The following is a 25124-nucleotide window of genomic DNA, read 5'->3' as shown; positions in this document are numbered from 1 at the left end:
CCTTGCTCACGTGTGTTTAATACCATGTTTGTATTATCTATGATTGTCTTCTCAGTGCAGAGCAATGATTGAGTTCAGAGTGGCCTAAGTCAATAGCACTCCTTATACTTGGCAGAAGAAAAGACCTATCTTTTTTGGAAGGCTTTATCTTAAACTCAGGTCTCAAATAATTTCTGCAAATAAGTTGTAAGGAGTATGAACCTATAATGAAAGCCTTTAACACATGATAAAATAAACTTCAATGAGAAGAATCAAATTGAAGAAGATTGAAGATAGTGAGTTGGCAGATTAAGAAAAAATATGTAAAAAGTATATTAATGTGTTAAAAAATATAATGGGAACCTCCAAATTAAAAAAGACCATCCAATATTCCATAGTAGATTTGAATAAGAAGAAAGTGAACTTTCAGAAATGACAAATGAAACTTATTAGAGTATTAGAACAGCTTAATAGCACACTGTTGATAGGATTAGGAAATCCTATCAACATCAACATCCAGTCTGGGAAAAAACTGGCAGTTTATTTAAAGGTTGTATGTAAACATACCATATGAGTCAGCCAAGCCATATCAACGTGTTTACCAAGAGAAGTGAAATATTACTTCACAGAGACTAATGTATAGGGATCCTAGGACTGAATGAAAGAAGAAAAAAATCAAACATTTAAAGAGAAATGTAGAAATTGCATCATAAGAAATTTAAAAAGAACAAAATAAATGAAGATCAAGTACATGAATTGGTAGATCTACAACCATAAAGCATGGAGACACACATCTGTGATAATCTGATATGTTATAGAGATGCTGCCACAGTTTATAGGAAATGACAGTCTACTCAACAGCATGTATGGAGATAGTGAGCTATTCACATGAAAAGACAGAAAACTGAATCTATCTTTATTGTCTAACTTGAAAAAAATCAATTGCAAACAAATCAGATTTCAACATAAAGCATATATATATATAGCTTTACAATTAATAGAAGAAAATGTAGCAGTTTGTTTTAATTCTTAAAATTATTTTAAAATTTCTTAAACCAGATCTCAAAAGGCATAAATCCTAAAGAAAACCACCTGGATGACCTATCAACACTAACATAAAGTATTTATGGGGCTGTGGTTGTAGCTCAGTGGTAGAGTGCTTAAGTAGCATTCACAGGGCCCCAGATTTGATTCCCAGAACCAAAAAAATAAAATTAAATAAATTAATAAAGTCCTCATTCATCAAAGGACAACACAAGAAGGTAAAAAAAAAACAGAAACATGGAGAACATGGTTATTAATGTTTATAAGTAATAGAAAATTAGTATCTGAATGTGCTAAGAATTAAAGTATCTATGAAAAAAGAAAACCATAAATAGAGAAATACTCAAAAGCCATGAATAGACATTTAATAGAAGGATACACACAAATACCTAATAAATATGTAAAATAATTAGCACAGAGTTCAGGGAAATGCAAACTTCAAACCCACCAGATTTGGAGAAACAACAACAAAATCAACTGAGTTGATTTTGGACAACCCAGTTACTCATCTGCACATGCCCAAGGGAACAGCTGCCTGTCCACATCACTGCTTGCTGTCATGGTACCAACGTCCCAAGGTGTACATTTACCCAAGTGAAACCTGCAAACTCTGCAAATATGTCCTATGGCATAGTCTCATGACAGTGAAGAAACATGCACAAACTATCAGCACCCATACCAACATGGGTAGATCTAGGAGGTGTGGAAATGTCACAAAAGCAAGTTGCAAAGAATACTTAACATATTTATGTGAGAATCAAATCAGGAAAAGTAAATACTTTGTATACTGAAAGATACAGGCATATGGCAAAATACAACAATCTTCATAGTAATGAATAAGCACAAGGTTTTAAAATGCACTAATCTCTGATATAATCAGTGTGAGACAAAGAGGGAGTGGCAGAGAGGAGTCTCCAACAATTATTGATCAGCACATTGTGGCATTTTTTAAACCATGAGTATACAAATAATGAATATTCTCAATTGTCCATATTATATTCAGATAATTCATGGTAGTATTTTAAATATAAGATTTGTTCCTAAAAATTATATTTGTATAGCATAATCTTAAGCAAATTCTCTTCACTTTGTAACTAAAGCCTTGTAATAAATGATACCATTCAAATAGTGTATCATTTAGTCTACTATAGGAGGATACTTTATTTGGAATTATTTGATTGTTGGGTTCAATTAGCATCTCAGATAATCATTTACTGTGGTGCTTTTCAGATTTAAAATTAAAGAATTCACTCTGAATAATAAGGACAGTGAAAAATGGTAAATCCAAGCTTCTTGACAGAACTAGCACTAGCTCCTTTGTACGCTATTACCTAAAATTCCCTTATTTTGAAGTTTTTCATTATTTCTTTAAAACCATTCTCCTATTTTGTGGAGCTTATTTCTTAATTAGTTTATTACCCTTTTGTTCTGATTCTAGGAGTTTCATATAAAACTGGGTTCTGATTTATTTTCTCCTTCTGGAATGCTAGTTAATTAGCCAACCCAATAACTGTTTGAAATGGTCAAATGTAAGCTTAAAAAATATACCTTTGCATCTCCACCTCAAATGATATTTTAAATGGAAAAGAGCTAATTTAATTTCCTTCCTTGAATTTTGATCTTGCTCTTATTGTTTCATCTTAGGATAAAGTGGTCTACTATGCATGTGTAGGTTAGCTTGTCATAGACACATAGGGGAAGCAGTTTTAACCAGGAGAAGACTGTGTTAATATCAATTCCAGTAAAGTAATGTCTTTAAGGTTGCATTAAGACTGCTGGTTGCATGATGACAGGCAATTTTCTGTTCTTATGTACAGCTGTATTACCAGTGTCTACTATATTTTGTAAGACAGTACGTCCACATATTGAATGAGTGCACGAATGGATGGATGAATGAGACTTACATTCCTCATTGTCATTACAGAGGATATCATAATCCACACTGTTATGTATTTGTCCTTGATAGTTGACCCCCATATCTATCCACATTGCCACAGGAAGACTCCAGTTTTTAGATGCAAGTCCGAGAGGATTTTATTAGCTTCTATTTTCCCTCAAATACACTAAGGCTTAAGAAGAATGCTAGCAATTCCAAAGTTTGAGTGCCATTGAGAATTTTCCCTATTCCTACATTAATCTCTTTGGTAAAATTCTCTCTTAGTACTAGGTTACAAGGGACTTAAATGAAGTTTATTATTAGTAGAACACAGATGTCAAAATTGCAGTGACACTGGACAACTATCCACCCGAGAGCCAATACAATTTTCATGGTGATGAAACTATGTCCTAAACAGTGTGACAGTTCAATGCATCATGGAGATCATATCATATACTTATTACTTATGCATTGAAAGCCCCATTTAACTGTGGTGTGCTTGGCAGAAAATGGCAGTAGTTTGCATACTCTTTCTTCAGTTAATTTCATATCATCATTATCATCCATGAAATAAAACAAAATAAGCAAAAGATGTAAATAAATATGTGTCTGTGAAAATCAGGGCATTTCCTACTTGTGCATTGACAAATTAGCGTATAATGTTTGGAGAATTTAAGTAACTAATATGTTAAGAGGACCAGCCCACATGTATTGAACTTTTTCAGTGACAAACACTATGCTAATTATCTAAACACACTTCCGCATTTAATCTTTGCAACAAACTACTAAGGTCAGTATTATTCTCCCAAATTCATAGACAGGTAAGTGGCATTTTAAAACACTAGCATATTTCCAAGTTGTATACAGTTAGTAATATGCAGTACTGACATTCAAATCCAGAACTCAGCAGCTCTAAACTCTATCCATTGTCTTTACGACCACCCTATATCAACTCCTTAAATTAGAGCATCTGTATTTGTTGGACATTTATGAAGTGACAGATAACACATGAGCCCCAAAAGATGCAATTCAATTATTTACCTTAAATGAAGCATTCTAAAATGACAATGAGTTCTCAACAGGTGAATACCATTATCCACACATTAAGGAGAAAAGGTTAATTGCTAAATTTTGAGTAAAGGTGGCAATCAATCCCTTAGACAGATCTTTTCAATAAAATCTTGCTGAGAGTTACATTCTCAAATAAGTGCATAAGACTAAGCAACAATGTGTGACAATTTTTAAACTTCCTCAGCTCTTGAGGTACTAAACAAACAGATGTTTGAGAAGACTGGGGCTTATGAATACAGCTTTACTGTCAACAAATTAGCCAACATCTTTGCTGCCTGCTGCTAACGCAGCAATCTCTTAAATTTAAAATTCTATGATAGTTTCTCCTGGATAAAAGAGAATTAGAATACATTCACACATGATGAAGCAAAACAAATCAAAGAGTTCTTGTTGGAAATGGGTAATGTTTATGGTCAAAGCTAAGCTCACAGTATTGGTTTAGCTCACCATATGTTTAAATTTAAAAAAAATAAATAATAACATTCCCATCCTACTCTGCATCCTGGCCCAAGTGAGTTTCCAGAACTTCTCAACTTTAACTGAACTCTCTGCAAATGCAGAGTACCTTTGCTTTAGTCTTATGAGCCATCTTTGGACAAAGAGATAAACTTACACTTGAGTTCTGGAGCAGCCCCTGGGGGCTTCCGTCCTTTCTCTTCAATGTTCTCTTGCCTACTCAACAAAATCCAGCCTCTAAAATCATGTATGTGACTGCTCACAGAATAGACAAGCTTTGGTCTTCACCTATATCCAACACCAACCAGTCTACTTCATTGGTTTCAACCACACTGATCCCAAACTTACTCCTGTCTTTCTGACTTTGCACTTTCCTTTTGAGAAATTCCTTTACTCCACTTCTTTCCAGTGTTTCATAGCCTTGAAAAAGAAATATCCATCTGTGAAGCCATCTCTAAATCTTCTTTCTTCTTTATTCAAAGAACCAACATATTTTATCATGTTTTACTCACTTATATACCTACGTCTACATATATTTGATAATAAAACCATGGTGGGTGATATCATAGTCGCTTTATCAGAACAAGAAGTGCTTACTAACCTGTTGGATATTCAGAAAAACTTCATAAACACATTCTTTTTTAATGGCACTGACCATTATTCATGAAAGGCATGAATTCTAAGTGATCTCGGCATTAAATGCTCTGTTACAGTACCCGATTTTCACCTGTGTTTTTAGCCAAATGGGAAACATACAGACCATCCTAGCAGTTTAAGTTTACTGATAAGCTTCTTTTGAGCTGTGTATCCCAAATAAAGCCCATGTCTTGGCTTAATGAGAAAATTCTATAACAAATAAATAAATACACACATACAAGCCAATATATCTAATCTGCTTTCCTGTAAAGGACGAAATCTCATTACTTAAATACTTCAATCTGCTACCCACGTTCAGGTAATGTCTCCATGTTAAAACATTCAGAGGTGACTTACTGCCCATAACAGGAGGTTTGAATGAGACAGAGCAAGGGATAGAGAACTGGAACAAACCTAAGCACACACTGCTTCCTGTTGGACAGGTGAGAAAATACCTATAAACCTCCAGACCCAAATGACTGGACCCCAAGTCACACCTTACATGTGTTGTATCCAAGACCAGGATCTTCTCACACTACCTATCACATCCTGCTACAACCCATTTCCCTTTCCATTTAACAATGTGAACATATGAAATAATATTGATTGCATTCAGCAATCTGTTGTCATCCCAATGCAGATGGACTAAGGGTCTTTTCCCTGAAGAGGTTCAAATGTTTATTGTCACTTTGTCAGCTGAAATATAACTTGTTTCCAGTCCTCTGTAATGACCACAAAACGTAAACAAATATAGACATATTGTTTGATAATGTTTTGAACCCTCCACATCTGAATGAAGGCACAACGGACATGGGAGGTGGACAAATGTCCCTCATTAACATACATTCTGTCCCTCATCACATCTATACATTTATGTACATTAGGGAGCATAATGAGCATTCAGTCTTTGATCAACATATGCCATGCTGTTCCCTGTTTGAAGAATATCATTCAAAGAGTCACTGGCTTCTCTATCTGAAATTCGTGGTGTGCTTCCTTCATGCATATGTTGTGACAGCACTGTGCTCTTATTTTTAGGATCACACAGTATCAGAGATCCCATCTTCAGCTCCACCTGTGGGTCCAGAGACCTATGATATTGCCCCATGTGAAAGAGAAATTGATTTGAGTTTTGAGTTTTCTTCCATTTCATCTCCTCAATTTCCATGTGGTAGTCTGGTCTGTATTTTGAAGTAGATGACCATGGTCCTATCTGACGTGTATTTGTAGCCCACAGTGAAAGGAATCATTTTATAACTGTTGTAGAAAAATCAGGAAAGAAACTATAATGAAAAAATTTTCTATAAATTTACCAAGAAGGAATACTCTATATGTTTTATTTACAACAGTGTGTGAGACTCTTTACTTAAAATTTTCATTTAATACTTGCAAAACTAAGAGAGAGTATTGTCACCACTTTTGGAGATGAAAACATTGAAATTCAGAGAAATTAAAAATATTTTCCAAGGCAAAGCTAGAGAGTAGCATAAAAACACCATGGTGATTTTTTGGGGGGAACACTGGGAATTGAATCCAGGGTCTCACACATGCTAGGCAAGCACTTCTACCACTGAGCAACACACCCAGTCCAGCGATGTTGAAACTTAATTATAATTTACATAACTATAAAATCCATATTTCATACTTCTCAAAAGAAAAATTGTTATAAAGACAGGAGAAAATATAATGATCTAGACTAATTAATTTTTTGCAGAGCTGGGGTTTGAACTCAGATCTACACTTTAAGCTGCTCTACCAGCACGTTTTTGTGATTTTTTTTTTTTTTTTTTTTGAGATAGGGGCTCATGAACTATTGCCAGGGCTGGCTTCAAATTGTGATCCTCCTGATCTCTGCCTCTCAAGTAGCTAGGATTACAGACGTGAGCCACCGGTGCCCAGCTTAGACTAATTAAATTTATAAAGGTTTTTAATTCTCTACTGATGAGAATGTTAATTTCCAGTATTAATTAAAGTGAATTTTCCTAAAGCATTTGTTTTATAATGTAATGCCTCTGAATAAAATTTGGTATATTTATTATTTTTGATGTAAAATAAATATTGGTATTTGGAAATGACATTTTGAAAAAAACTAGTCTTCAAAATTGATAGAAAGGCATTCAAATATAGTTGTATATAAGAAACATGTCAAATATTTATAAGCATTGAGTAGTCAAGCTTTTTACTAACCTACATACAATTCTTAGGACAGATGATTATTTACTATTTTCACATAAATTTAGATTAATGTACTTAATGACTAGTGTTCATAGACATAAATATTAGAATTATCAATTGGCAATGGATAATTTACAAGAGAATTAGAATTTGTAAGAGAATACTAAACAGTTATTATGGATGTATTTAGTAATGATAGCATATACTGTTAATTTCTTTATTTCATTTAAGAATAAATCTCAGAAACATTCAGATAAAGATGATCACAGTGGGTGTAATCATTGTGGTAGATTGAAAGGGGAAAAAGCATAAAATCAGTTAAGCAGTGTTTCCATCCCTCATTTATTTATTATTTTTTTAATTGTTGTGCGGGGGGGGGCGGTCATTTACAAAATGTGCAGGAGGAATACATTGTGGCATTTACAAAAGTTTTTACAATGAAACATTTAGATGATTGTTGTCAAAATGATTCAAGATACCAGGTAATGGGCTGGAGGCATGGCTCAAACAGTATAGTACTTGACTTGCAAACACAAAGCCCTGAGTTCAAACCCCAGTACCCTCTTCTTACCCCCCAAAGAAAAGGACACCAGGTAAGCCTGAATGCCAGCATTGTGGTGAGGCACTTAACACATGTGCTTGGGGAGTAAAGACACCTGGCTTCAAAAATCAATGTCTCAATGCTGGTAGATCTGGGAAACGTAAATTTTCTTCTCTCTCAATGTTCCCATTTACAAAATGAAAAATTAAGTCTTAACTCATAGGGGTGATTGAATTTCTTGCCATAATCTACATAAACCAATATTATATCTGGCCAATGGAATTGCTCAATAAATATGGCATTAGTTATTACTAAAATCACCATTATTATGACAATTGTTAAACTATTCTCATCACCTTCTTAAGATCAGAGTGAAAGTATAGGCTTAGATCAACCATCATTCTACGCATAGAGCAAAACAAACCAGCTGACTCTACATCAAGGGTGTCATCATAGCAAGTAGACATTTTCACAAAAACTAAAATTAATATTGAAATGTAACTTTCTGATCTGGTGAAGTCAAAATAATATATTTAATATACCATACTTATATACTGCATATAATACACATTTTCAAAATATATGTATATATTATATAACAATTATACATGTTATACATATACATACATATGAATGTATGTATACACATATACACACACACACATATACAGCCAAGCATTACTTAATAGGAATATGTTTTGAGAAACACATTGTCAGGTGACTTTTGTCACTATGCAAACATCTTAGTGTAGAGTTACACCAATTAGGATGGCTACCACATTACTGGGTGATACAAGCTTTGGGGCCACTGCTGTATATGGGGCCCACTACTTACTGAAATGACATTGTGTGGTACATGAAAATACTATAAATACATAATATAGAGGAAAAGTAGGTATATAACATATTTTATATTGTCAAAGATAAAGTTTTTATAAATTAATTAAGTTAGTGATTTTGCCAAAACAATAGCAATGAAATAACAACAGTAATAAAACAACCACATGTTCATTCAATCAACACAGACTGACCAGTTACTATGTGTTTGGCCACTGTTTTAGCACTTAAGTTCCTGGAGGAATTACTTAGAGACCAGTGGAGGCAACAGAAGGACAGACACCTTCTAGTGGTGGAGATGCCTCAGTCAAGTCTTAATGTAGGTGAGAAGGAGGTAGCAGCTTTAATCCAGGTTATAAATGTGCTTCTGATTAGGAGTTCAAAGACTCTGAGGTACTAGGTAGAGATGGCTTCAAATAGTGACCCCGGACTCTAGGCTAAATGAGAAAGGCCCAAGGGCTGATGACTCAGACTGGATGAGTAACGCCTTGTTAAAAAGGCAATAGTTGTACATGCTCCTGCTACTTATGGAGGAGGAAGATTTGAGTGGAAACTTGAGCAGAAATTTGATGTTCTGGGAAGAATGGTGGTGAATCTTGAGGGCCCAGAAAGTATTCCAGAATATTCTACCTAACTCATGGAGGAAAAGGAAAACTATTATAGGAAATACTAATGAAACAATCTCAGCATTGAAATGCTTATGAGAGAGAGAGAGAGAGAATGAAAGATGATGGTAAAGGGCTATGACAAGAACAATAGATCACAAATGAACATAAGGAAATTGGGAATGTTGATGGGGGATATCTGGAATTAATACTGGAAGGAAGCAGAGAAGAAAATCCTCCTTTTTTTTTTAATTAGCAATACAGAATAAATTCTCCAAAATATGTCTGTAGTCCATCTATTTTCTTTTCTCTTTATAATGAAGCAGATATTCTAAAAGACATTGAAATGACGACTGTAACACTAATTTGGAACACCAATTCAATAATGTAATTGTCTTGTGGACATAATTTTGTTGGAGCAGTAGAAGAATGCTCATTTCCTAGCACAAGAACTGCTACAATTTGAATGCTTCTGTACCACTCAAAACTCCTGTGTTGTAACCTAAGCACTGTGCACAAGTAATGGAAGGAGGAGCCAAGTAGGAGGCATTCAAGTCACAAGGGCTTTGTCCTTGTGACTAGAACAATGCTGCCACTGCTGAGTGGGCTCTACCTGTTTCTGCCTTCCACTATATGGGGACACAACGGTGTCCTCACCAGACACACCTAGACCTTGGGCTTCCGAGCCCTCAGAACTATGAGAAATAGATTACTGTTCTGTATAAAGACCCAGTCTGTAGCTTCTGTTACAGAAACAGAAAGCTGACTGAGACAGGAGCTAACAGCTGTTGCTTTTCTAATTTAGAAATAAAAACTGTAATGAAAAAAAATTCTAAAAACTTGATCAGAAGTTCTCCAATACTTTTTTCCTACTAGCAAGAAATTCTCTATGGATGTGTTTGGCAATTTGCACATGCATAGAAATATCTATGTATTCTACCTTATTTGAAAAAAAAGCAATGTTTCAATATCTAAGATACTTAGCTTCCAAAATGAAATATTTTTGCAAATTTGTTCCTTCTTTATATGAAAAGAATAAATGTAATTACTTGCCTAAGTATCATAGCTACAAAATAATTAAAATTATACAAAATATACAACTTTGGGAAAAGTTATAATCATATGTGATTTATTTTCTTAAGATCATTCACCAATTAAGCTTTTTACATAAATTTCAAAAAGTATGTGATAACTTTCTTTAAATACTAACTAAATTGTTATTCATTTAATAAATTGCATCTTTTTACATGTATATAACTCCAACCTGAACCTTGGGAATTTGTATTATAAAAATGATGAGACCAAAGATTGCTTTATTTAGTAGTCTATATTCTATAGTAAGCCATCACTCCCATTTCACATTAAAATACCTCTACCTTTTAGAAATTAAGGCTTACAGATTAATTTCTGAGTCCAAATGCATGCAAATATGTGCAAGAAGAATAAATTAAGATGTATACATTAAACATTTAAATGAAACACATATTATAATAGAATAAAATTTACTTTCAAAAATTTTTATAATTCAGCCTGTTGCAATATATATTTAATATGACTAATTACTATAATAACTTGTTACTCCAGACTCAGCAGCTTAAAACAACACACACTGTTTTAGCCAACAGTCTTAAAAGTTTTTGAAATTCATAGGTGGTCAGGTTCTCTCTGCTTAGGGTTTTGTAAGTCTATTAGGGAAACTTCTTCAGGGCTGCTTTAATTTCTGGAGGATTCTGGAGAATAATCCCCTTCCAAGCTCCTTCAAATTCTGGGTTCAATTTGGTGCCTTTGTTTATAGGACTGAGGTTCTGGTTTCCTTGCTGGCCGTCAGTGTGAGCTTGTTCTCAGCATCTAGCTTTTATCTGCTTTGCTAGTCACACAGCACCCTCCATCTCAAAGCCCTCACTGGAAATTTATCTCATGTCAGATATCTGTGGCTTTGATTGGACATCTGACTTCCTTTGTTTCTGACTTCTAGACCCAGACTTAAAGAGTTTATGTGATGAAGTCGGGCCCACCCAGATAATCTCTTTTTCTTAAAATCATTGTGCCATACAACATAATCTAATAGCAGGCATGAGATCCTTTCATAGTCACATCCCTGGGATTACACAGGCTGCAATAGACCACCAAGCAATAGTGGAAACCTTGGTGATCATCCTAGAATTCTATGTACCTCAAGTAGCAATCAGTTTTTAAAAGCTAGCTAACAGTCTGGGGGACCAGGTTGGGAAAGAATAGGTAAGCGAAGGTACATTCACATCTGGAACCGTGGATGAGCCAATAATGGAGGGAACTAGTTAAACATTTACTTTTCTGTAGTAAGGGCACAGGTTGTCATCCAGGAACCTAAACATGAAGAGGCCATTTTCAAAAAAATGTGAGGAACTTTAAAATAATGAAGAGAGAGAAGAGCAGGTGATTGCCAGACATTCATAGAGAACTCAGTTTAAGAAGTATATTAAGGGACAAATGGTACAAATCCCAAGACTACATTCCCTAAAACTTCATTAATTACATATTTAGTTGATTTAACAAGCATTTTGAGCAACAATTGCATGCAGCTGCATGGAGCAGGGGATACATGAGCGTCTATGTTAGGGACACTGGCCTGAAAGGGTTCACACTCTAGGAAGTCAACCAGGAAAACAGATCATGTCGATATTTTGACTGTGAGAAATATAATGCCTGATAAAAACAGGAGCCAGGAAGAAAGGATAAAGGTCGAGCCACAGCGAAGAGTTAAAGAACAAGGTGTTCAGAATCTGTAACCCAGAGCTGTATCCCAATTCTGCACTTACTATCTATGTACCTTTGATCAAGTTACTGAACATCTGAAACCCGTGTCCTCATCTACATAATGTGAGAAATACTACTTAACCTCGCAAGAATAAATCTGTCACATGCTTGCGAGCCATCTGGGTTAACTAGGGCCATCTCCTGCTTTCTAACTATTGCACATGGAACTTGGTTTGGGCATCACTGTGCATAACCATTATGGAGAAGTTTGGAATTTATAAGAATTCCCGAGGCCAAAGCCACAGCTAGCCAAATAAGGACCTCTGGGAAATAGTTTTCACGTATACTGAGTAATATTATACATCATGAATAGTTAATAAATTCATAGACTATATAGTTATAAATACATATTTATACACTATAGAGCTATACAGATGTGTGTATAAATTCATACATATGGAGAGAGAGGGGAAGAGAGAGAGAGAAGATATAAGTAGATATAAGACCTTTGCCCCCATCCTACTCTGCATGCTCACAGGTGAGATCCTAGTGCCTAAAGCTGAGGCTACGTTCTAACTTCATAAAACTGGATGCTCTGACACCAGTCTATACTTTCTCCAGTGTCCTCCTGAGATCTTTCTCTCACAGGTGCTTCCCAAACATGGCTGGAGGGTGTACATGGGAAAGCAGCATGTAATCAAGACTGCTATCTGGTTTGCTGCAGCCTACTGTGTTGTTATCCCATCTTTCTCCTTCAGTGGAGGCCACGCGCTCTTCTATTTTTGGGTTATGGTCCATATCCTCACAGCTGGACAACTGATATACCAAGCTCCCTCTCTCTGTGGCCTTCTAATGTCTAGTACCAGCTCTGTTAGAGGAATTTCACAGTAATTTCCTGGTCACTGAGGCCCCAGTGACCCAGCTGCAGATACAGTCTGCCGCAAGGATGACCACACCTCCTACTGTGTCTGCACCTACTGTCCCCTCCAGCATCCACCTACTTTGTTCAACATTGTCAATACCACCAGATCCCTCATGTGGTGATGACCTTTCACAGACTCATTCATTCTCTGTGCCTTGCTCTGCCTTGGCTTCCTCATTGACAAAGTGAAGATTTTTTAAAAAGGTCAACATAACTATAAAATGAGGGGGCATGTAAAATTCTTCCCATAGGAAGAACATAATAAATATCTGTTGTATTTCTCATAGTTGTTACTATAGTTATAAACTATCACCACACCACCACCACCATCAGCATCAGTCTTCCTGACTTAAGTCTCCCATAGGAGCCATCCATACCATAGATCCAACTGTGATCTGGATTCTGCATCTCTCCATCATGTTCCTGCAGTGCATAGAGATGAAAGAATATTTGTATGCATCTATTTGGATGCCCTTAAATTTTAGGTAGTATTTGAGAAAATCCCTACACATTCTTTGACCTTAGTTTAAAGCAGCGTATTTGTAGAAGGACCCTTGGAGGGTTAAGCTCAACCTATCTCCAAAGTTTTATTACTAATTCTTAAAGAAGGAGCACTTGGCCGAGTTTGTGTTGTTTAAAAAGATGTTCAGAAGGATAATGAACCCTCAGCTGGGCAACTGGAGGCACAGGAAGAGGGAGGCTGGCTAAGTAAGGAACGAGTCCAGGAGGAAGTGGTCTCATGGTCACTAGCACTGAGGCATCAGAATGTGAAACGTTCATGAAACTGCAGAGCCTGGAAGAGTGACCTCAGGCAGATGTGTGTATTTGTGATTTGTGTATCACATGTCACGTGGACGATGGCTTTCAGATGACTGCAGGCAGAAGGATGAGTTAGGATGCCTCTACAGGGTTTCATGGAGTATGACAAGGGCACACACTCAAGCAGGTCCCCAGACCATGGAACCTGCAAGAGCAACACAGGATCCTCACCCTGGAAGAGGAATGGAAGGACAAGCAGGCTGCCAGACCAAGACCTGATTGATGGCCTACAGACTAATGGATGGTCCATGGAGTGGCATGAGCCAGTTCATCACTGGCCAGAGATTAGGGATGGGTTATTACCAAGAAGTCTTGATCATGACACCAAATAAGTGGCATAATCTGTGTAATATTCTGGTCTCAAGTGTAGATAGTGGTTGGGGATCAGGAAGAAAGTATAGAAGCAAACATTCCAGTTACAGGAATGAAGAACAACCCAACAGTTTGGAAAGATTTGGCCTGAAAACAAGTTTTGGGTGAAAAAAACCAAAGCAGGAAGGAGGTAAGGAACCAAGTGCGACTGTACCTCTAATTTAAAAAAAATAAGAAAAAAAAAGTAACTCTTTTCCAGATGACTGAGAACAGTTAGACAACCACTAATTTATCTGAGTTCTGGAGACTACGATATGCTTTTGGATATTTAGAAGAGTCTGTGGAGAGTTTAAAAGAGCTCAATGATCCTCTTTGAAGTTACCTATAATCTAAATAACTGCATAAGCTGATGTGCTGCAACGTAAATGTGTTTCCAATTCCCTCTTCCTCTGATGTCCAGTGTCCTCAGCATTCAGTGGATTTCTAGAGTTGACTATTATGAATGCATACTAATAATATTTTCTCAAGATTTGACTACCACAAAGAAGGACTTAGAAATCAGATGGAACAATTTCCCATCACCAATAAAGGCAGAAGGAAAATAAAATTATATTTGTAAGTCATTCCTACTTGCTATTAAAAAATATGGCTGGAAAACATTACCTGATTTTGTTTTAATTCCTTTAACAAACTCTCCTATCCACCTTCTAAAGTCACTAAAACATATGTGTCAACATCAAAATTATCACAGATTTCTTTAAATGCCTTCCTTTGGAAAAATGTTAATATGTTGATATTCTATTTTTATTTAAATATATGGTTTGATGTGCTAACTAGGTTAGTCTCTTGCTCTTAATGAAGACTTGAATTTCCAAAGGTTCATTTCTGAAGCTAAGTAAACAAGTAGGCTATGACAAAAAATAACTGTGGAAGCTATGTGGGGTTATTTTCTGGTAAAATGTCAATAAAATGTTATATTATACAAATGCAGATTCACACATTAGAGATCTCTCTAAATAAACTTGATAAAGACTGGTATCAGGTATGGCAAAAGGATATAATTAGACACACCATTTTTACTAAATAGTATTACTTAATGCATATTTAAAACAGCTGTGAGCCAAGAACAAAAGATACAGTATGAAGAAACATAAGTTGCCATGGGACCCATGTTCCATGTAATTTGGTAGACAAATATTGTGTTTTATTCAAGAACTTCAGTCCTAAGAAATCAATTAAAGATAAATCAAATCTCGTGAAAAGGTTTAAGAAGTTCACAAGTAATCTTTGGAATGCACCAGTCCTAATGAAAGCTAAACTTCAAGTCTCATTGACTTTCAGGGATGGTCTTCTGTTTATCTGTTGGGCTGTTCTCTGTCACCAAAGTCCTGTACCCACACATAAGCCACTATGGCCACCACCCCCTAGCATCCACCATTGGATGTCACAGATTCGGGGACATTTGTTCCAATTTTGCACAGTCTAGTCATTGGACCAATTACCCTTGGATCAGATATCTAGTCTTGGTCCCACCAAAGAACAAGGGTTTGAGGCCCAGGCTACAGCATTGTTCACTAACCCTATTTCTGGAAAGGGCTAGTGTGAACAAAACAAAGTAAAAGATGCACAGTGTGGGAAAGTATTACACAGAAAGATTAGGAACATAAATCAAAGATTAGGAACATGAATCAATTCAACAGACCAATAGGGGAACAGAAGGCTTCAAGGCAAAATCAATGTCAGGTTAATGTTGCATATGGACCTACAAATTCTGACAGTCTTAGCCTATAAGCAGGTGTTCACTTTAACCAAGAGTTCTCCAGATACATATAAGCACATCTAGTGAAGCAAATACAGGCTTACTTTTCTCCCTATCTTGAACTTATCTTCAATCAGCCAGTCCTATGAAGTTAATTCTGAATGAACACAGTTCACTAGCCTTTTGCTTATTCATCCTACTTTTGCTAATCTGAATGTTTAGAATTTCCCTGGGATGAGTTTAAGAGACCACAATGTACTGAGCTGCAGCAACTTCTACCCTAGATATTTAGTTACAGAAGCAGATATGCTTCTACATGTCCTAAATCAGGCTTTGTAATGGAAAATGATATCCCATCCTTGTTATGTCAGTCCAATACCACAGCAAAGATTTCCACTGGAGGTCTATCACATTCAACCAAGAAAAGAACAATGTTAAAAGTATAATGACATTACAAATTTTAATTCTTTTGTAGCAGCAGGGAGCTAAGAATCAGCCAAACTCATGTTTGGTTTATTCTGTAACCAGAATAATTGGTTACAAAGCTTAGGACCAAGAATCACTGTCCTATTTGTACCTATGACAAGCCAGGGGACTGTTTCTCCTCTCTGGATAGTGGCTACAGTGATGTAATTGATAAGGCAATTGAGGATGAGTTCACAGGGGATTTTAGGGTCCTACTCAATGTGTGGAGAGAAAACAGCCCCTGCCAGTCCCTGTTTCATGAGTGAGAAACATCGCTATGATGTTAAGTCACTGAAACTTTGTAGTTTATTTGCTACAGTGCTACTGTTTCCATCACCAAGAAGCCTCTCTAAAAATGCAAAGTGCCCAGAACACATCCGACAAGATGGTAGGAAAATACAATGTGTTCCACGCGATGAACATTAAACCTTATAGCGCTTCATTTAGGATTCTCACACACCTTGATATTCTCAAATCTGAAAACATGGTCCTAGGAGGATAGTTCATTTTGTGGTCAAGGGATTAAATAAGCTTTTACAAAATATTTCATAATCACAAACAATCCCTAGTTCAATAATTCTTCTATTCATGGGGAATTACATGTGTGACTGATATTTGAGAGGCTAAGTTTTGCCTCTCAAAACTAAGAGTTTTGCTAAGTTTTGTAACTTAGCATTATATATTAGCACACAATATAGATTATGTCAAAATATTCTCTCTCCTTCATTTCAGGAACCTGCAGCTTTGGATCATTTAGAAAAAAATGAACTGAACTAGGAGCTTATGATTTGGCATCTCCTGATTTCCAGCCAGCTGACTGAAAGCAAAGTCTTCCTTTGTGTAAAATTATGCATAATTTGCATTCAGGGCAAGTATTAATTTTGTTAAAAGAGTTTCGAGTACAAATCAGGCCATTCTGGATACCTTTTGAACATCTTAAATCAGGTCAGTTACAATTACAATTTAATTTCTTTCCAACATCTGACTGAACGTTCCAATTCCCTAGCCAGGTTTGAAAGAAGAAGATAAACACCACAATTTCCTTCCAGTGGTAACGTGAAGCAAAGAAAATGGAGAGCAGAGTGCGGTACCTGATACTGCTCACGCTGCCGGTCTCGGATCCAAGCTTGCATCGCTCCAGCTGGCTGGCTACGATTTGGCGTTCAGCCTCCAGTTCTCGGGTCAGCCTTTCAAACTGTAATTCCTGAAAGAAACCCACCATAAACATGAATTCTATCATCTACATGAAACATGAGATTCAGACCAAGATGATGGTGGAAAGGGAAATTATGTCAAATTTGAGACATGGAAGACAATGCTATAGAGCAGGACAAGGATTTCAAAGTCAAACTGATTTGTGGCCTGGTGGCTGTGGGGCACTGAGTAAATTATAAAATACCTGCTTCATCTTCTCTAAAGTGAGTTTAAAATATTCATTCCAGAAGCTAGAGGTGAGGATTAAGTGAGATACTGCCCATGGAGAATTGTGCTATTTTTGGCAGATAGTCACCATTCAACAAGTATTAATATTCCCAATATTGAAAGAATGACTTTTAATAAAGAAATCACTCATTCATTCATTATTATCAGTTGGAATATTATGTTTATTTATTCCCTCCTGAACTTCTGATACTAAGTTGGTCATCATACTACTTACATCATTATAGGTTGAAGAATATATGCTTTAAAACTTATACTTTGAGGGGGGAGAAATGACCCAAACATTGTATGCACATATGGATAAAAAACTTAAAATAAATAAATAAATAAATAATACATAAAATAAAAATGGAACCCGGGATGGGGGAAAAAAACCTATACTTTCCGGAATGACAATGATATCAAGTCTACAGTCTAATTAATAAATGCATAACCTTTGAGAACTCTGATGTATCACCTTAAAAATCAGTCAAATGAAGCAATGAAAAATGCTGTACCAAATGACTAAAGCTTTAGATTATTCTGAATGAATGATGAGTCAGTCAGAACTTCAAGGATGTCATCTGTTCCAACTATAGCATTTATGTGCCACATCTTAGTCTCTAAGTTTTATTTTTCCAAGTAGTTAGATTGTTTTGCAAACATTTTTATAGCAACTCAAGTAATTCAACTAAAACTTTTGGGAAAGATTTTATAATTTCTCATTTAAGCCATTTATAATTTAACAATAAGTTATCTGTACAGTTATATTTCAGGAATGAGAAAATAAGAATGCTATCTCATCCTGGGAAATAGGAAAATAGGAAAGGAGTCTATTTTCAAGAACTAAAACTCCCAAAGCTGCATGGATTTGTCTTTCCAAAAAAAGTTGGCTTTATTTTATTAGCTTTTCTGGGTTACCCACTCTTGGGTGAAGTCTTTAAAACACAGGGTGTGGCATGTCATCTACTTATATTTAAAATACCCTGACTCTTTTCCACAAACAGTTTCTTAAATGTTGACAGTATTTCAGGGGATGAAGAAAAAGACACTGCAAATAAGTGCCCAACTCTTCCCTTTAGAGTGCTAAAACCAAGGAGGCACATTGTCATTTAAGTTCAGACATATTCTTGAGGGCATCGAGTATCACTGTAAGACATGAATAACAAGACCTGTGATGGATGCATCCTCAGCATCCAGAATCCCCTCCTCTCTCAAGTTCTATTGCTTTGGCATTTTCCTCCTCAAAAATTATTCAACTTCTAGAAGATTTTCATTTCCAGGCTTTAAAACATGTTGCACCTTAAGTCTGTCTGTAGAACAGGAAACCAACTCACGCCTTCTCATTCATAGCACCTTAAACTCATGGTACTTACAGACCATACAAGACTCCTCCAGATAGAAAGAAATTTGTTACAGCAGACCACCATGGTGACCCAGTGTGACAATCTGAGTCAGGACTCATGGTAGGACTTGTACCCCTCCTGGCTGTACTTGCTTTGGGCTGTGGCAGCAGCACACTTTCTCGAGGATGGTCAGCAGTGATGAGAGACAACTGTCTTGTTTGCAATTGCTTTCCCAACAGAAAGGCAGAATTTCCAGTGCTGCATCCCTTTGTGTGGATCCATATATCCTTGTGGCTTCCTCTTCCTTCTCTCTGAAGGGTTTCCTTGAATATTTCTTGTAGTACAGTTTTGGAGGCAGTGAATCCACGTTCAGCTTGACGTACCTTGAAAACATCTTTATTTTGCTCTCAGTTTTGAAAGATATTTTGTCTACAATTTGCAACTAAAAATCAAGAATAATCTACAGTTATCTTTAATTGTATTTGTCTGTACACATGGTACTTTTTTCTATGCTTTTAGGATTTTTATCTCCATCACTGGTTCTGCGCGGTTTGATTACAATGTTCCATTGTGTCTTATGCTTGGGATTTGTTGAGCTTCTCAGATCTGTGATTTAGAGCTTTCACCACATTTTAAACATTTAGCCAATATTCCTCCAAAAATGATTTTCTTTACTCTGTTATTTCCTCTGCTTTCGCAATTCAACATGAGTATATATTATGTCACTTGGAATTGTCCCACAGCTCTATTTAATTTTTTTCATTGTATTTTGTTTTTTTGTAGTTTCTATTGGTGTCTTCATGTCAAATAATCTTTTTCTTCTGTAATGTCTTATCTACCATTAATCCCATTGAATGTATCTTTATCTCTGAAACTGACGAATTAAATATCTCTTGAGGTTTCATTTGGATCTTTTTTTTTGTATCTTTCATGATTATTGGAATTTTTAACATATGGAATTGGCTGCTCTAATATCCTTATTTGCTAATGCTGACATCTGTGCTAGTTTCAGCTGATTGATTTTTCTCCTTGGTACAGGTCACAGTCCCTGCTTCTCTGGACATATGGTGATCTTTGGACACAAGACATATCTAATTTTACGTTGTTGGGGCTCTGGATATCTTTACGTTCATACCAGAATCTTCAGCTGTGTTTGGAGGAACTATTAAGTTACTAGGAGGCAATGTGACTCCTCTGAGTCTTACTTTTAAAATCTGTTAGAGGATATGGGACAGCACTTAATCTAAAACTACTTATCCTGGACTGCTGAGGTAAGCCCCTTCTGAGTATCCCACTCAGTGCCTCCTGAGTCATGGGGTTCCCAGCCTGATGGGCCCCATGTGAGAAACAGGAACTGTTTCCTCTCATCCTTCCAAATGGTTCTTTCCCTGACCTCTGCTGGTTTTCTTACGTAGATAGACTGCTCTGATTTTGTTCATCCTGAGAAGTGGTCCCTGCAGATTGTCTTTCAGATATGTGAGCCTTTGTCTTCCTGGTCTTCCTGTGCTGCCTCCAAACTACTCCAGCTCAGCCTGGGTTTTGCCTTCCTGCATCATAGTGAGGGAACTGTCTCAAGGCATCAATGTCCTACAACTACAGCTGTTTGAGCCATAATTTATGGCTGGAACTGGGAAATGTCAGGATATAAACACCTACCCTATCTGTAATTAATAACCACGTTGTGACTGAGAATAAGAAGGGCAGTAACTGTGGTTCTCAAATTTGGGGTAAGTGATAGATATTTAAACTGAGGATTGAATTTCCTCCTTGCCATGGTGGTCTAAAATCATCTTGGGGTAAGTCAGGAATCTTCTCGACAGTAGACAAGCTCCTATGGGCCATGGGATATGCAAGCTGAAGTGTGGGTAGAAAGGTGACATTTCCTAGTTCTATGTCAGTCTGGTGGTAGTTAGAGGGAAAACAGACCTCTCAGGACTGAATAATCCCTATGTTATTTAGAGAATTTGAGTTGTAAAAGTATTCAAGTAAATTGATATTGCTAATAAGACCAAGATAATAAAAAGAAATCAATTGAACAAAAAGTATTTGGATATATTTAGTGAAATGGTTGTTCTTGAATGTGTTCAAGAATTAATTCATTCATTGAATTAATTCATTGAAAAGAAGTCTGTATACAAAGAAGAGAAGAGTGAGAAAAGATCTTTAAAGACTGTCTAGGCTGGAGGGTGGGTGGTGGCTTACACCTATAATCTTAGATACATAGGAAGCAGAGGTAGGGGGATTGCAGTTAGAGGCCAGTCCAGGCAAAAATTTCTGAGACACCCCCCCATCTCTATTAATGGCTGGGCACGGTGGCATGCACCTGCCATCTCAACTATGCAGGGAAGCACAAACAGGAGGTTCAGTTTCCAGGTCAGCCCAGGTATAAAGCAAGACCCTGTCTCAAAAATAAGCAATGCAAAAAGGACTGGCAGAAAGGCTAAAGTGGTAGAGTACCTGTCTTAACAAGTGTAAGGCCCTGAGTTCAACATGTAGTACTGTGAAAGCAAAACCAAAAACAAACGACAGTTGTCTAGATTTGGAGAACTGAAGAACAACAGAAGCCAGGAAAAAGTAGAATAACAATCTGGAGGGAAAAACCACTGATACAGGCTTTTCTTGGACAGTCACACTAGAGGAGTCAAGATGTGAAGGAGGCTACAAACCATGTGTTATAATAACTATCCAGACACATAGGGATTTCCTGGGAATTTATGGCAAGGGGAGGATTAGAGAGGACGTCCTGCAGTTAAAGAAGTTTTAAGAAGAAGCAAAGTAGTGCTAGTCATCCATTTCCCCACTATATGGAAATTAGATTGGTTCAGAGATCACAAAAATTCATAAGTGCATCAGATATATGGTGCCAAAGTTCATTAAAATTTACTAGGAGACAAATTTAAGTGGTTGTACCCTTAGAATAGCACATAGCTGAGTCATATCATACATTAGGATTATTATAAGAAAAAATTATCACATATTATAAGAAAAATTATCATTTGTCTCAAAGAGAGTCTCAATTAATAATTTATTTGCTTTAATTAAATGTAGTTTATTAAATGTTTTCAAGTGGCTAAGGGAATGTGAAGTCTCTTGAGGGGGTTTTGTTAACTCTGTATGAAAGCTGAAATCAAAAAACTCATAGTTTCATTAATTACTCCAATAAATATTTTATTTATCATTGTGGTGCAGCATCAGTTGGGAATAAGTAGTGAATTAAGTAAAAATAAATTTGTGATGATTTTACTAACCTGGGAAGATGAAAAACAGATCAGACACAAGAAGCATAGAATAAAGAAAATGGATCAAAAGTTCATGTATAGGCTCAAAGGAAGGTGAAGTAAGGAAGGTAGCCCAGAACCCACGGCGACGCTGCGTCTGTGTTCTCAGCATCCTGAAGTGTCTGCTTCCTTTGACATCCTCCTGTCCTGTAGAGATAAAGAACCCACAGAGGCACAGCAGAGGTGCTGACAAAGTCTTCCTGTATGCTGAAAGAATGGTGGCGGCATGGGGAGGAAGAGTACAGGAAAGCCTGGGATTTGACACACTCCACCCTGCTGGTGAAGGCTTAGGGACACTCCTCCCTGAGACTTCACAAACACTTGCTTCTCTTGCTGGGTCAAGTTCGATGAGAACTGAAAGTCTATTAGAGGGTATATATGTGAAATGGGGTACTATTCAGCCTAAAAAGGAAATTCTGTCATTTGTAAAAATGTAGATAAACCTGCAGGATATTTTGTTAAGGGAACTAAACCAAGCACAAAAAGACTATCATTTTATGTGAATCTAAAGAAGCTGAACTCATGGAAGCAGAATGGAGAATGGTGGTTATGAGGTGCGAAGAGTGGGAACATGGGTTTGGAGAGATATTGGTCAAAGGATACAAAATTTCACAAAGAAGGGATAAGTTCAAATGATCAAGTACACAACATGGTGACTATAATTAATAACAATGCATTGTATTCTCAAAAACTGGTAAGAGTAGATTTAACTGTTATTATCATAAAAAATAAGTTTGTGAGGTGATGTAGTTTTTAATTAGGCTGATTAGTCAAGGCCAAAATTTATACACATTTCAAAACAGCATGTTGTATATATACAAAAGAATATCTTGTGTATATACTAAGTATAAATAATTTTTGTCAGTAAAAGTTAATAATATAAGTGCATAACATCCCATCATCCAGACATCCAGCTATAATTGTATAAACCAGTGACTAGTCACTTATTACACTTAGCTTGTAATAGTTACCTCTTCAAGTGTCTGATTCCTTGCCAGACTGAGAAAAATCATAAAGAAGTAAATGGATTCTAATCTTTTATCTCTGAGTGAGTCTGGCACATAGTTGGAGTAAGGAAATGTGTGTTTATGAATGAATGGCCCAATATCTTGAGTTACAGCTTACTGAATGAAATGAACAAGTTGTTTGTTATATAGTCATTTTCCAAAGAAGATATTTCAGGATCACAAATGAACATACAAATACATCTGTATGAGTTCTAGAAAATCAGGAGTTCTGTGAAATGTCTACATTATCACACTGTGCTCACTACTTCAATAGCATAAAGGACAAAAATGCACAACCATTATTGAAAGGGCTGTTAAATGTTTACCTAAGTAAGGTTTGTTTTTGCTTAAATTTCCTCTGTCTTGCATTTTCCCTTGTAATTGCTGCCTCTGATTTTTTATACGTACATAACACAGGGCACATTTCCAACTACATAAGGGAAAAAAATTGTCATTGCTGTTTTGAATTTAATTTTCTATGCAAAAATTGAAAGAGGTCAGATATTCAAGTTTATCTAAAAAACAGTGGCAGTCCCTATCTTCTCATTTCTTTCTTTTCAGAGGCAAGTACTTTTAAATCTTTAATCTGATTTTCAAAACTAGAGCCTCCATATCTCAACATTCTCACAGTATGGTTCCTTGTAAGTTGATTTCCTGCAATGTAAGATAAGCATGCAGTGCTATTCTCCCTCAATCATCACCCATATGCACACACCCATCTTCCCATTGTTCCTCTGTAGTTAATGTGCAACTTTAGGTAGAATGATATGACAATTGATATGGTCTGAATGGTTGTGTCCCCCTAAAATTCACAGATAGAAATGCTAACTTCTTAATGTTCTGATGTTAGGAGATAGGGTCTTTGGGAATTCTCAGCCTCTAGATCTGTGAAAAAATGAATTTCTGTTGTTTGTAAGTCACCCAGTAAGTATTATATTATCGTAGCAGGCTGAGTAGACTAAAGCAAGATGAAAATGTTATTCACTACATGATCTCAGTTCCATTAACATACATTTTGTTTTTCTTAAGCGAACAACTTGGATTTTGTTGTTTCTTTGCTTAGTTGTCTGTGTACTTATTACAAATCCACCCTGAAACTCCCCTAATTTGTGCAAATTTTCTCTAAATGCAAACACATGAAGTAGTATGTTTGTATTAGTCATGGAACAAGTCTCTCTGGAGCTCTCTGACCTGCTCCAACCTGTGCTCTTTGCACTGCTGTCCTACTGGGACCCCACGCTGGGGACTGCCTTTGTCCATTTCCTTTGTCCTCCAGACACAGTGAAAGGTTTTGGGTTTTTTTTTTTTTTTTTGCGGGGGACTTGGCACATTTTTACACTTTTAGTCTGCTTACTTAGTTAATAATAGGGCTAGGTACAGAAGCAAAGAATTCTAGATTGGGTACAATTCCTCTCAGTTTTGAGACAAAACTTTGTTATCTTTTCCTCTGATATTGCTGTTGAGAAGTGTTTAAACTTTTGCAGGTTTTTTTGGTTTGTTTGTTTCATTGGGTTTTTTGTTGTTTTGTTTTAGTGGAATCTGTCCTTTCATCAAGAAAACTTGTTGAATAATCTCTTGGTTCCTAATTTGTCTTGTTATAACTTCATTTTTAGACATTATCCTGAAAATTTAGTGGTACTTTTCTATCTAGAAATATTTTAACACTAGGCCGTTCAACTTAACATTTTAAAATTTTTTTCTCTTCCTACTTTTTAATTTTTCTTACTGTTTTATTTCCTCCTATAATCCTCATTATCTAGATGCTAAGGTCTACATCTGTTTGCAAACTTTCTTCTTTTAAGCTTTTCTTTTCTTTACATTTCCATCCCATTATTTTCTGA

General features: G+C 36.3%; 1 protein-coding gene across 7 annotated transcripts in view; it reads right to left on the bottom strand.

Annotated features, from left to right (window-relative positions):
* Ctnnd2 (catenin delta 2) overlaps window positions 1–25124 on the bottom strand; it is an 858282-nt gene that overhangs the window by 525399 nt on the left and 307759 nt on the right. For 6 of the 7 annotated variants that reach the window (XM_074077729.1, XM_074077725.1, XM_074077730.1 and 3 more), the window contains one exon: window positions 17325–17437. The exons of the other annotated variant lie outside the window; for it this stretch is intronic. In XM_074077729.1, the coding sequence (XP_073933830.1) occupies window positions 17325–17437 (113 nt within the window). The remainder of the gene's footprint in view (window positions 1–17324; window positions 17438–25124) is intronic. 7 annotated transcript variants of the gene reach the window in all.

This window comes from Castor canadensis, chromosome 6 (genome assembly GCF_047511655.1).
Source record: "Castor canadensis chromosome 6, mCasCan1.hap1v2, whole genome shotgun sequence".
Taxonomy (NCBI): domain Eukaryota; kingdom Metazoa; phylum Chordata; class Mammalia; order Rodentia; family Castoridae; genus Castor; species Castor canadensis.
Note: the sequence above shows the minus strand (reverse complement) of the source record. Positions and strands in the feature narration are given on the sequence as shown.